The 13443-nt window shown below is 46.6% G+C and overlaps 3 protein-coding genes across 3 annotated transcripts; 1 reads left to right on the top strand and 2 right to left on the bottom strand.

The window, feature by feature from the left end:
• Positions 1-462: 462 nt before the first annotated feature.
• Positions 463-1954, top strand: GLAREA_00118 (FAD/NAD(P)-binding protein; the record flags this gene model as incomplete). The annotated part of the gene is made up of 2 exons (XM_008084878.1): positions 463-670; positions 804-1954. The coding sequence occupies 2 exons, from the start codon at positions 463-465 to the stop codon at positions 1952-1954; spliced, it is 1359 nt and encodes a 452-aa protein (XP_008083069.1).
• An 802-nt stretch (positions 1955-2756) lies between these two features.
• GLAREA_00117 (TATA-box binding protein-like protein) lies at positions 2757-3699 on the bottom strand (the record flags this gene model as incomplete). The annotated part of the gene is made up of 4 exons (XM_008084877.1): positions 2757-2773; positions 2830-3244; positions 3307-3394; positions 3452-3699. The coding sequence occupies 4 exons, from the start codon at positions 3697-3699 to the stop codon at positions 2757-2759; spliced, it is 768 nt and encodes a 255-aa protein (XP_008083068.1).
• Positions 3700-11828: 8129 nt separating this feature from the next.
• GLAREA_00116 (GroES-like protein) lies at positions 11829-13106 on the bottom strand (the record flags this gene model as incomplete). The annotated part of the gene is made up of 2 exons (XM_008084876.1): positions 11829-12577; positions 12629-13106. The coding sequence occupies 2 exons, from the start codon at positions 13104-13106 to the stop codon at positions 11829-11831; spliced, it is 1227 nt and encodes a 408-aa protein (XP_008083067.1).
• Positions 13107-13443: the final 337 nt, after the last annotated feature.

Genomic DNA, 13443 nt, shown 5'->3' with positions numbered 1-13443 from the left:
GGCAGTCAAAACGAGATATTTCTCCGATTCAGTTGACGAAATATCGATATTTAGTGTATTGATTTGGAACAATATGACATATTTTGTCAATTATTTAAAGGAAATAAAATTTATTACGCTCCATTTGAAGTCGACTTATTCAGTCTCAGATTACTGGGCAGGTCGACTGACACTTATTTCGAGGCGAACAAGCCCTGGGGCGCCAGTGTGCCTTACTCACGAAGTATCCACCCCACCTTCAATCGCAAACATTTCAATTTCTTATCATTTGGTGAACTTTTCTTACATCCACGTATTTCTGGCAATTTTCTGCTATTACTGTACATATTTCCTTACATATACCGTTTCATTTATCCCTCCTTCCATCGCGTTCACTTTCATTCAGAGACAACCTGCAGTCAGAGAACGAGTCTCAGTCAGACCCACACAGTCACATTCCCCGAACCCGAGCCTAGACACATAATGTCCTCTCCCTCCCCAAATCCTTCTTCCTCCTTCAATCCTCCAAAGTCAATTCTTATTGTCGGCTCTGGAGTCTTTGGTCTCTCGACAGCTTGGTCACTTGCGAAACGTCCTGAATTTTCAAAGACGAAGATTACCATCGTTGATCGGAGTAGCTTTCCTGCTCCCGATGGCTCGTCGATTGATACTTCTCGAATAATCCGACCGGGTGAGCTCATGTTCCTTCTCTGCTTCCCTCAGACCACATTTGAGGGGTTCGTCACACGAAATACACAAGTATCTCAACTCAACCACGTCACTCAAACATCCCTTTCTTATTCCCTGCTAATTAATTCCTATAGATTACGCAGACCCAGCGTACGCCGCACTCGCTGCAAAAGCCCATGAGACATGGCGACAGCAAGGTCCAGATGAACTCGGTGGTTCAGGGCGATACTCGGAGTCCGGTCTCACTCTGGTTGCCAATCGAGGTTCCAACGGACTTCCTTATGTCCGCTCGTCCTACGAGAACGTGCTTGCCTTGAACAAAGGCACACCGAACGAGGGCACCGTCCACGAGCTCAAGTCCTCGGAAGAGATCAAGAACTGCGTGCGTACAGGCGGTACCAATGGCAACTGGGGCTACATCAACACCCGCAGTGGTTGGGCTGACGCGGAAGCAAGCATGATCTGGCTCCGCAAGCAAGTCGAAGCCACAAAACGCGTCACATTCCTCATCGGAACCGTGTGCTCTCTCCTCTACAGCTCTGCTTCATCTGTCGAAGGAGTCAAGCTCTCCGACAACACAGCCATAAAAGCAGACCTCACAATCCTCGCCACTGGTGCCTGGACACCTACCCTCGTCGACCTCCGCGGCCGCTGTCAAGCAACCGGCCAAGTCCTCTCCTACATCGACATCAGCGATGCCGAACAAGCGGCCCTCGCAAAGATGCCCGTCCTCCTCAACATGAGCAGTGGCATGTTCGTCATCCCACCGGCAAACAACATCCTCAAAGTAGCTCGTCACGGCTACGGCTACACCAACCCGACTACAATGCCCTGCCCATCTCCCAATCCCTCTCCTGCAGACACCACGATCTGCTGTCCTCGCACCGCTCTCGACGACCCCACGCTCTGGATCCCACAAGAGGGAGAAATGGCCTGTCATCGTGCTCTTCGCGAAATGGTTCCTTCGCTGGGCGATCGACCTTTCACACACACCAAGATATGTTGGTACACAGACACGCCCACCGGTGATTTCTTAATTGATTATCACCCTTCCTTCTCGAACCTGTTTTTGGCGACGGGAGGAAGTGGTCACGGGTTCAAGTTTTTGCCTGTGATAGGGGATAAGATTGTCGATTGTGTGAAGGGAGAGTGCCCCAAGGAGTTTAAGGAGAAGTGGGCGTGGAGGAAAGAGCCGGTGGAGAATGTTGTCACCGAGGATGGGTCGAGAGGTGGGAGACCGGGGATGATTCTTGATGAAGAGTTGCGGAAGGGGAGTAGGCTATGAAGGGTACTCTGTAAGAGGGTAGGAAGCTACGGGATGGAATGGGAGAAAGGATCAAAAAAAGGTAAGTCGCATCACATCAAAATACAAGCGATTGAACACACTAAAGATATTTGTATCGTGATATGAATTATCTGCTAGGTAAGGTATGAAACTAAACCTCCTATGGCTATAGATCATTCAAGACAGCAACTCGTCCGACGACATCAATCTGTATTGATATTGTCCGACATTCTGAGTGCCATCACCACGAAGTATATTATTTTGTTGGCGAGCTGAAGACATCAAAACCGTCCGTCAACCAGCTACCGATGAACTCTCGATCGAGTGTTCCTGTTTCTTTCTCGTAATTGGTCCGTAAGAAACGTCGACGCTCCGACAGAGAAAAAAATTAACTCTCAAGTTTCCGAAAGAGCGAAAAGCAATTAAGACGGCATTTCCGACCCGCGCACATGCCATCGCCGAATTTGTGTGGTGTGTGCAGTCTATGTTCTTCACGAGAGCGCGCATAAAATGAGGAAAACATGCTAAAAATCAAATGGAGAGTCCTCTGAGACTCGCCCCCGTGTGCGCCGATGCAATGCTGTGACAACGGAAAACATACGATGACTACCGAATGACGAAGATGTCTGTCAAACGGATGTGAGGTGGATCGTCAATCATATCGTGGCTTTTTGTAAAGGGGTCGTGAAGATCGTGAACGAAAATACTTGTACAGTTTAGGTGGGGGAGGGGTATGGTGATACATCCTGCAATGAGGAGTTGAATGATCATACCACTGATGCAAATCATGGACAAAGCCAGACTAGACTTTCTTGAAATCTGAGTTGATGAGTTAGTTATATTGTAATAAGATAATTGAATATTGAAGAACAAACCTTGAAGCACAGGGTAGATCATTTCGAAGGCTTGATAGATCTCTTCTCTGACTTTCGCACCGGTCAAGACAATCTTTCCACTGACGAAGATCAGGAGCACAATCTTGGGCTTGATCATTCTGTAGATGAGACCAGGGAACAACTCAGGCTCGTAAGAGCTGAAATTGTGATGGCGCGATGCAAGACCTTCCAAACGGATTGGGAACTTGATGTCGCAAGAGCCGACAATGTTCTGGATTTTGAAATCGGTGAACTTTGCGTTGAAGCCAAGCTTTTGGATGATACGAGCATATTTGCGCGATGCAAGCTTTGAATCGTCTTCCGACTTTGCACCAGTGACAACCATCTTTCCTGATGCGAAGATCAGAGCAGTAGTCTTTGGTTCACGAATACGCATGATAACAGCGGCGAAACGCTAGAGTAGTAGGTTAGCAAGAAGAAACGTATTTGTAGCAACAGCCTAGAGTCAGCAAGTACCTTTGGGTTGTATTCTGCGTTTCTCGCATGAAGGGCGATCGTCTTCAAGTCCAAACGGCAATCGAGATTGACAGTGGCAACGATGTTTCTTTTCATGCAAGATAAGCCTCAAGTTCAATTTACGAAGCTCGAAGGTGATACATACTGCAAAGTAGGGACGATCCCACTTACACCCGTCGGCGCGCTTGTGCCTGGTGTAGCCGCAGGAGTCGCGGGAGCCACCCCATTGCCAACATGGCCTTGAGCAACCTGCTGCTGACCATTCATCTTTGCGGTTTGGCCATCGGTGGGAGGTGTGAGCTCATGCGCACCACCTGGGAAGGACAGAGAACCGGGCGCGATGAAGGTCTTTGCCTGGGCGGCGTTCGACGGATGTGTTGTGATCTGATCCATGTTTGCGGAGCCTTGATCTACCTGCGAGAATCGAGGGAAGTTGAGCAGGTCTGAAGACACTTGTTAGAATAGGCCTCAGAAGCACGATGCGCAATGTTGGTCTCAAAAAGATCGCGTGTGATGCGTGCGACCTGACAACTGCAGAAAATGTTGTAGGTGCGATGGAGCGGAGGTGGAGTAGAAGTTGAATGTATATATATTTTTTTTCTGCCCAAGGCGGTGGGAGGGACCGTACCGTTTGGAGGAGAAAAACAACTCAATGTCTCCCCTACAGTAACTGCTCGGCAGTGAATCGAAAGCGGAACTGATGTGAATCGAGTTCGGCGACGATGCTATCTATGCGAAAGGACTATGGTGAAGCGCAAAGTACAAAGTGATTGCGACGGGTTGAATGTGAATTCGTGTCGCAAACGGACAAAGGCGAGGTCTAGTCGAAGAAATGCGGACTGGGCCAGGTGAATGAATGTATATGGCCGAGCACTGTGAACCGTGCTATGCGATCGAACTCGGAAAAGACGTCGAGAGTCGAGACGGCAGGGTGGTCGGATCGGATGTGGTCGAGATGGTGTTGGTGTGGTCGTGGTGGTGATCCGGTGGTGGTGATGCGCGAATGTAGATTAGACCCAAATACGCGAGAAGGCCTTCCAAATTCCCTGGGGCAGGAGCGACTCTTATATACTGCCGAGTCGGAGCGATGGGGGCCTGAGGCTGGGAAGCTAGAGCAAAAAACAGCGAGAAGATTCTTCCTTTCCGGGGCTCAAGGGTGGGCTAGCGTGATCGGTAGCGGCCAATCACGAGACCCGCGGGGCGCGATCTGCTTCCTCTGGCTGGACGTGCCGGTTTCATCAGCAAGGAAAAGGAGAAGATAACGCGGCCCTGCACCGTGCACCACAAAGGCCGAAATAAGGGATGCCGCTTGGGGGCCTTTCTGCTTTTGTGGACTCGTCATCAACGTGATTCTTCTCTTTAGACATGAGCGTTTGCATTTTTGCATCTTTCGTTTTTCTTTCCATCCATCTTCACATTCGACGACGATATCCGACGACAGCTTCTACCTCAACGTAGATATTTCGAGAATGCGGCATCACCGGAGTGCTCTGGTGGCACAGAGAAAAGTTGTCCCACGATTACCTAGGAGAGATTGCCACGCCGAACCCGCCGCCGCGACTTTGTCAAGCCAGACCAGACCAGAGCGAGCGCCAGCCAGAGGGGAGTCAACTCCCACCGAACCCAACCGACTCGTTCGATGACGGCCTACGACTTCGCATCACGATCACAAATCTTGGAGTTTCGACTGTTCTCCGTTGATATGCGCATTTCAGACAGCTTCCCTTGATGCATCCACTGCGATGCGACACCACCATGATCGCGTTCAACTGGAGACTCTGGGGAAGGCTGAGGGACATGCTGGACCGCCTGTGAGAGGTTCTTGGGGTCGTCGAAGGGCCTGTCGATGCCTATTAATGCTTGCACGCATATTTCATGCATTCACAGCCGCCACACAGAGTGTGTGAGTGAGTCAGAGCAACAAAAGTCGGGGGTCGGAGCGCGAAAGCAAACGCAGCTAACCAATCAACAGAGGCAATGTGCTTTTCCTGGACGACGCTCCCAGCCTCGGGTCCATGTCAACTCCTATGATATGCATACTCCCTGCTTCGCGATAAGTCAGGTTGGGTGTACAGTAAAAGAGAAGATGTTTGTGCGAAGATTCTGTTTGCTGGAACTTCTTGCGTCGTGTCTTCATCTGTTCGACATCACAAAGCAGCCACGGAAAGACTTTGCGATCAAGACATGATAGAGACACGATTCAGGGGCTGCAAAGTAACCGTCACTTTTTCTTGTCACTGCGAACGAGCCAACGGTGTGCCCCACACGGTCTGCTATTATTTCCGTGTTTTTAGAGCAGCGTCCGTACAAAATGGACGGGGATGGTATGCGCCAAGTGTCAGCAATCAAATAAATGTTGGTGGTCAATCTTCGATTTGGAGCAACCCTACTGGAGCTTCGCCGCGAGCCTCATCAACTGTGGTTGGTTTGAACGAGTAATCTGCTCAGTTATTTTTACTATCGAGGTCTTGCGATTGCAAGAACTGACCCGGCTACTATTGTTTCTTTTGTTTCTGCTTTAGCACATTCTTTCACGCTGCAAGCAGTTTATCCTTTTACCGAATGCGATCGCGTCTTGCCCCTCGCAGCTTGTCGCGTTCGTCTCCGTCACATGCCGGAACAGACAGAGAATGGTCGCGATAGCGCATGACCAGACAAGGCTACCGGTTATACTACAAAGTAGGTACTTTGGTACGGGCGTATCTTATCCCATCCGGAGATATTGATTCCGGCTTCCTTTGTTCGCCGACGAAAACCTCATCAGGTCTTCCTTATCACGACAATTATCAGCTTTCCGTATCACGGGCATTTAATTTTTCGTACGATGGATTGTTGAGTTGCAAAAAATTGCCACCCCATGATTGGTTTTACGTACGACTTGGCCTCTCTACATTTTCGGTTGTGACCTTGAGCTTGGCACTGGCAGACTTTGACATGATTCCATCGCGGGCTTGAGTATGACTTGAGAGATGTCAGAGCTTTCACATGTAACTCTTTGCCTACGAATCAGGAGTTGGGAGGCAGCAGGTAGTACACGCCTCTCTTTATCTGTTTGTTTGCGTAATGAAATAGGTGAGCCTGCTCGAGGCAGCTGCGATATCCGTTTGCGGCGAGACGCAAATGCATCACGCTTTGATCCTCAAATCTCAGGAATACTCGACGCAAACAAGTGTTGTACGTGTTATTCGCGATGCATTGCTCTCACGGCCGTGATACATTCTTCGAGTCTAAGAATTCGGGCTTCTATTGAATTTCATCGCTTATCTCTCGTTTGATCCAACAATGAAGACTTCAAGTAAGGCCCAGAAGGACCTCAAGGACCGCAAGGAAATGACGGCGTTGACGGCAATGATGGAGCTGAAGGTCCAGAGTACATTGTGCACCGTATAAGCAAAACGTGGAATTTTCACACCTAGCATCTTTGTACCATTCTTCATTCATCTCCGTTTAATGACATATTATCATAGTGGCATGCCTCGAGTTACCATTGCTAGGACGATCTTTTCAAAATAACTGCAAAGGTCAGAGTACGTTCAATAGCCGTTCAGATGATCGCCTCTTCAGACACTTCATTATGCTACTTTTCCTACAGACACCTCAATCTCTTGGGCGAAATACCATTTTATGTTCAATCGGGTTTTCCGTCTTCCTGTTGTTCGTTTACTCCACATTGAACGGCTTCCTCTTGATTCTTCACGGTGTTAAATCACTTGGTGGGACTTTCTTGGGCGTAATTTAGACTAGGACTTTAAGCATTTGATAGTTTAGGCGTAAAGGATTACTCTTGAATGAGACACAGTTATTACGAGGAGGGGTTCGTTCTTGGGTGCTACCTTTCAATCATACTAGTACCTAATTAAGTCAATACTCTCACACATAACTGTAGGGTTTGGAAAATTACCGTCTTTACTGTATTTCCGAAGATCTGGTAGACCTAGTGTTTTATGTGTTTGGATTGAGAGGGGACATGTGAGAAAATTTATAGTCAGTGGCTTCTAATGGAGGTAATCACATTAACGCCCCTATTCCTTAGCGAAGGTTTAGAAGAAGCTCTGGATTTGTTTATATTTCAGAGGATAGCTAAGAATATTAGCAAGCAAGCAGCGTTCAATCTATGTAGGATTGTCAATACCCAAAAGCTACCAACTATAATCAAACCTCCCAATCCTGGCATTCTTTGATGCGCCCGTGTCTAGACCTAATCTTCTACGCGTAGTACTAGTAACTTACCACTCCAGCATTCTAAATTGTGAGATTAGAAGGTTATCGTGCTAAATAGTTATATCGTCATCGCCGAGCTCAAATAGTTATACTTTAAGTATCGATTCTCGACCTCGACCTCGAGAACTGGGAGTACGTATACGTTCAAGCACAAGCGCACGGAAAAGATAATCTCAAACCCATCTTTTTTCGATCCCGATACCTCTTTCCGATGGGACTTTTTGGTTAGATTTAATAAGGCTGTAAGATATCTTGGTTTATATTTCGAGGGTATTTACTTGTTGATGTTGTTATATTACTTAGATGATTATTTTGGTCACAGTAGAGAGTTTCGTTGCGGGGCAGCCCGTTTTTAGAGAATTAGACTTGGATTTGATTTTCTCTGGATCTCTGAGAGATTGTTCGTTTCGGAGTGCTGGGTTGAGTGGTTCTGGGGTATGGGAAATGGGAGATGGGAAATGGAAACGTTTGAGGAGGTGGTCGTGGAATTTTGTTTATTGTTTGACATAAGATTTTGGCAAAGTACAAATGGGTACAGTGTTTTTTGTTAAGACGTATGGATGGGTGGGAGGTGATCTGAAAGGCGGGTTGTGTGGTTGGAGGATCTTGGTGAATGTCATCTGGGGCGACGGGTGGTTTCTTCACTTTTTCACATTCACCTCACCTTTCTCTCCTATATATATTCAAAATCAGCACTTTCATTCCGACCAAAATCTCTCATAGACTAGCGTTAAACCTAGCCTTCGAGACGGGAGTAGACGTCGGAGAAGGGTAATGGTTGAAGTGAGTATTTTTTGGGGTTTTTTTTTTGTTTCTGGCGGGTCTTAGTGAGGGTAAAGGGGCTCGCGGAGGACAAGATAAGTGTTATTTACCTACCTACTAATTTTGAGACTCGACTTCGAATAAAGCTTAAGAAATCTTATTTACTTAAAACAATTGTCTAAACAAGTTATATTGTTCCAAGTTAATCCACTAAATGCCGATATTTCGTCAACTTAATCGAAGAAATATCGTGCTTCGATTGCCACTTACTTTGTCTACCGCGAGAGGGGGGTGTTGTATGAAAAGATAATATAGGGGATGTTAATAGCGGATTATAATTTATTAACTCGAGCTAATAAATATACTTAAATTACTTAAGACATCTAAATAACTCAACGTACTTGTTAAATTATAAAATGCCAGAACATAAGTTAGTTTACAGGCTTGTTCGCGTCCCGCTTGTGGATCGATGATAATCGGCAAATCTTTTGTGCTAGGATTCTACCTTCGTACTAGAGAAACCTAGTGAGTGATAGTTGGTCTCCTAACACATTAAACCGATTAAAGCACTTTACCAGGCTATCCTAAATTGTTAGGGTACCGCCTAATGAATTTACAATTAGCATCTGTAGAACTTTCCTTTTCGGAGCTTCTCGGGTCTAGATATAAATAGTTCTTCCCCCCTCTCCCCTTCTTACTTCACTTTAAACATCCTTAGTAACTTCTGGAATTAACATATAACCAAAGCCACTCACACGTACACTCACCGATCACCTACCTGTCACTCACCGACTGTTAAGACCCACGAATCATTCGCATTGTCAAATTAAGCGACTCAAAATCATCCTCAACAGCGACAATGCCCTATTACACTGGCCTGTCTACTGTAACAATATCTCAAATAGCTCTAGGATGCCTGGCCATGCTTGGGGTTTTCGTCCTCTGTGGGTTTGCCGCTCTCATCCGAATTCGGATTGAATATGGTGTCTGGCCCTGGCAGCCGTCACCAGATTCTGGGAATCCTTCGGGGACGCAACAAAATGTTAGCTCTCAAGACAGCCCGGTGACAATAAATAATATCGTACATATACACGTCTGGGAGGCGCCGAGATGAGAGCTTTTTGATTTCACTGGCAATAATATTTCTATAACCCCTCAACAAACCGCAGTGGGGTCTGGGTATCCACGCAGAAGCTTCCCACAGGCTAAGGGGCCAGTCAATACAATATGACCAATACCGCTTTTCACCACTTCTACTTTCATCTGCGTTCGAACATCTTATAATCATCCTACACAATGGAGACGCCCACGCCGAATGTTACGTTCCCGACCCAAAAGACCCCAACGAAAAGAAGCCTCTCTCCATTTAAAGAAAGGCACTTCTCGAGAATGTAACGCAAACGAAACATACTCAGCGATCAAATCTCGAAGACATTGGCCAGACCCCTTTCGGGTACGGCTTAAGGGTTATTCGTACAACCTTGACAAGAGAGGGTTATACTAGGGAAGTTACACGCCGGTAACAACCGCTATTATATCGGAATAGGAAGGATTGTTTGGCCTGGGCTCGATAACATGTCTTCTGGTCGGATAAGCAATAAATCGAGGTGTTTGGAGTAAGGAATTTGGGTTGATCCTGGTCGCCATTATCGGGATTAGGTTTTCCGAAACATAGGGATAGAGGAGCTCTATCGTAAGGGTGTGTTGAAGCTCGTTGTCGACGAAAGATAGGCTGGATGTCTTGGGCTCGATATTCAGCAAATATGGAAGGTTTCGAGAACTCTTTTGGGAGAGGATGAGGAGACGATGAACGAGGGCTCTTATTTATAGGTATTAGTGTACCTAGCTTCAAGGAGATAATTCAGTTACTATAGTTCTTATGTGAGGCTTCGGGGGACAGTCCGCAGGCTAGGAATCTATCTCAAGATACACAATTCACGCTCTTATTCAAGGTATAATGATCGATATATTGATGTGATTTCGACGGAAGGCGGCCTTGCAGAATACTAGATTAGTATTGTTAATTACGATGTACATTTACGATTTTGGCATTCCTTTTTAGAACAGCTACCGTGGTTTGTTCAGGGGTCATAGAAGAACATGAAATACGGGTACTTAACAAATTTTACGGAATAACTACTATATTTCGAATAACACTCAACTTCTTCTCGCCTATTATCTACCGCGAGCGCACATTCTAGGCTTCATCGTTCCAAAGGTTTTAGTTTTACCTTCAAATCTTCCGCACCCTTTCATTTTCCAACCCGTGTTTTTCACCAGCCGGCCTGCCAATCTCAAGATCGACGATTCCCCCATCCGTACCGACAGATGCCTCATTACCAACAGGATCTCCCCTTTCACATCCCTCGAGCCGAACGCATATCTCAAACTAAAATTCCAACAAAAGCTCTAACAAAGATACCCACAGACCTTCCTAACAGTCCCAAAAAATTTCCCATAACCGTCACCGAAAGCAAGACCCACAATTCGAAAACGATACGCCCAGAAATAACCGGTGAGGTGGTATTAGATTTCGAAGGCGATGGGTTGGATAGTCAAGTAAACAGCCGGTGTGCGAAGTGATTGTCTGGTTAGTGTTGTAGACATTACGGCTTTCGGACCGGAAAACGTACCGTATCTAAAGGAAAAGAAAAATGTATTTGTAATCTAGAGAATCTGGTTAGCGTTTTAGTCGCTGGAAATTGAATCACTTCAAGTAATACGTACTATAATATTCCGATATCCTTCTATGTCGGAATACTATAGTCTAGGTAATCCTTTACGAAATTGCGGTACTAATATCAATAAGACAAACTCCTCATTATACCTCCTAAAACATTATTAATACTTTCTCACGTACAAACACTTATCCCTATCTGACTATAGACTAAAATAACATCCCTAGATATCTTTTATAGAGCTTAAATACATTTGTCTAAGGACCTTCGAACCCAGAACCTGTAATTCTTCGAGCAAACGGTAAACCAAAATGAAATACTTGCTTTTTACGCCTTGAATAAGCTATCAAATTTCAAACTCGGTCGTCGGATATTCCGACCCAGGCCGTGGGAATCATCCTTCCTCATATCGGCCTTTATGTATGGTTATTATGCTAAGATTACAATATGTGATGTAGACGTCATGGTTGCCGCGCTGGGGAGGATGGGTAGGATGGACTGTTGTGTTGAATTGTGGTGTCGGAGATCCGATGACCTTTCGCTTTTCGCCCCTGGGATTTAAGCGAGGTGGTTTGAGACCTTAGTCAGACTGAATACCTAATATCATAACAGAATGAGAGGTAAGATCAAGTGAGAGAGGTAAATGATCAATATGTAATGAATGTATCCATCATCTCAATTTTATTTATCTACAATGCCAAATTTCTAATACCCATTAAAACGCCGGTCTATGCCCTTTCCATACTATGCATTATTCATTTCATTTTCATCTCTTCCCTTTCAAACCTCATCCTCTTCCCACTATTCATTCCCTTCCTCTCCCTTCCTCCCTCTTCCCCTAAGTATCCCCACCCCTTAAGCTTAAAATCTAACAACCAACTTCACACCCCCCATCTCCCCCGTCTTCAACCTCTCCAATCCCCCCTCAACAGCTCCCAACCCCCCGTCCACAACCTCAATCGCCGGCAACCTCACCCACCCGCCCTCAACCAACCCATTAAGCCGTTCCGCATACCCCCTACACGACTCATCAAGCACAAACTGTTTCATCTCCACCGTAACAACATCCACATGCTCCGGCGGTGTATCCTTCGAACTCATCATCGCGAGGGGCGCAAAGATCTTGCGTCCGGGGGAGCTCGGGGAGAGAGTTTGCATGGTGAAGGGCGCGGTTTTGGTGCCTACGAGATCAATCGCTTTGGTGATATTCCCCGAAAGCGCTTGGATCTCCGCAACAATCTCAGCGTTACTTTTGCCATCTCTGATCACGACTTCCGCGCCGAGACTTCGTGCTAAGGGTGCGGTTTTGGCGGACGTAACAGCGATGACTCTCAGACCGGAGCATTTCGCGATTTGGATAGCGAATTGGCCGGTGATAGTCGAGCCGCCCCAGATAAGGAGCGTTTCGGCGGTGTCTTGAGGGGCAGGCGGGAGGGAAGGGAGTGCGACGCCGAGCCAGCGCCAGAGAGTCATTGCTGCGGTGAGACCGGCGACGCCCAGACAGGCTGCTGATGTGAAGGTGGTGTTGGTAGGGAGAGGAAGGACGGTGTGCGCTGGGACGGTGACGAAGTGTTGGAAAGTGCCGGCGCGACGGTCGCGGTAGTATGTGCCTGTTATATGTGAGTGAGGATGTAAGAAGACGGGAGGAAAAGGGGGCGTACTGGTCCAGACGTGATCGCCTACTTTGATGTCTTTTACACCTGAGCCGACTGCTTCTACTACTCCGGCCATTTCGCGACCGGTTATCCAGGGGAAGGAGGGGAGACAGAAATTATAGTCGACGGATTTGTAGTCGATTGGGTTTAAGCCTGTGGCGCGGTTTGAGATGATAATTTCTTGGTCGTGTTCCATTTCTGGGAATGGGTCATCTTGAAATCCATATGTTCCTTTTGAGGCGACGACAAATGCTCGGTTTGTTCTTGGGACGAGTTTTACTTCTTTCGTTTCAAGGACTATAGGGGTGGCTCTAGCTGTGTATTGTGATGCCGAACTGATTGATCCTTGAGAACCCAGAGATGTTGGTTTCTTTCCGTCAATTCCAATATCATAATGTACACGAGATACTGGGATAGTCTCCTTTGTTGATTCTTGCTTTCGTAAGCCGCAAAGCATACAATCCAAAAGTTGAGAGAGGGCCATGGCGAGAGATGCGAAATGGAGATAAGAATTGGCAGTGAGTCCGTAAAGAAAGTCTAAAGAAGTACACGAGACGGGTTTAGAGACTTATATCAAGTTTAAGAAATAGACATGAGAAAAAGAAATCGGAAAGACAAATGCTGGTCTTGCTTGTCTTTGTAAAGCTCAAATCAATTGAACTAAAGATACTACCAATATGCATATATTATGTCGTGATCGCGCTTCCGACGGTCGGAAGTCCCTGTCGTTGATTGCCAGCAGTGGGTCTCCATGGTATGTTTATCGCGGAGAGGTCCCGCAAGACGTATCGCAACGGGATGAGGCTGCCGAAAAGACCATA

Source organism: Glarea lozoyensis (assembly GCF_000409485.1).
Source record: "Glarea lozoyensis ATCC 20868 chromosome Unknown GLAREA3, whole genome shotgun sequence".
In the NCBI taxonomy this organism is placed as follows: Eukaryota; Fungi; Ascomycota; class Leotiomycetes; order Helotiales; family Helotiaceae; genus Glarea; species Glarea lozoyensis.
This window is presented reverse-complemented; position numbering and strand designations above follow the sequence as displayed.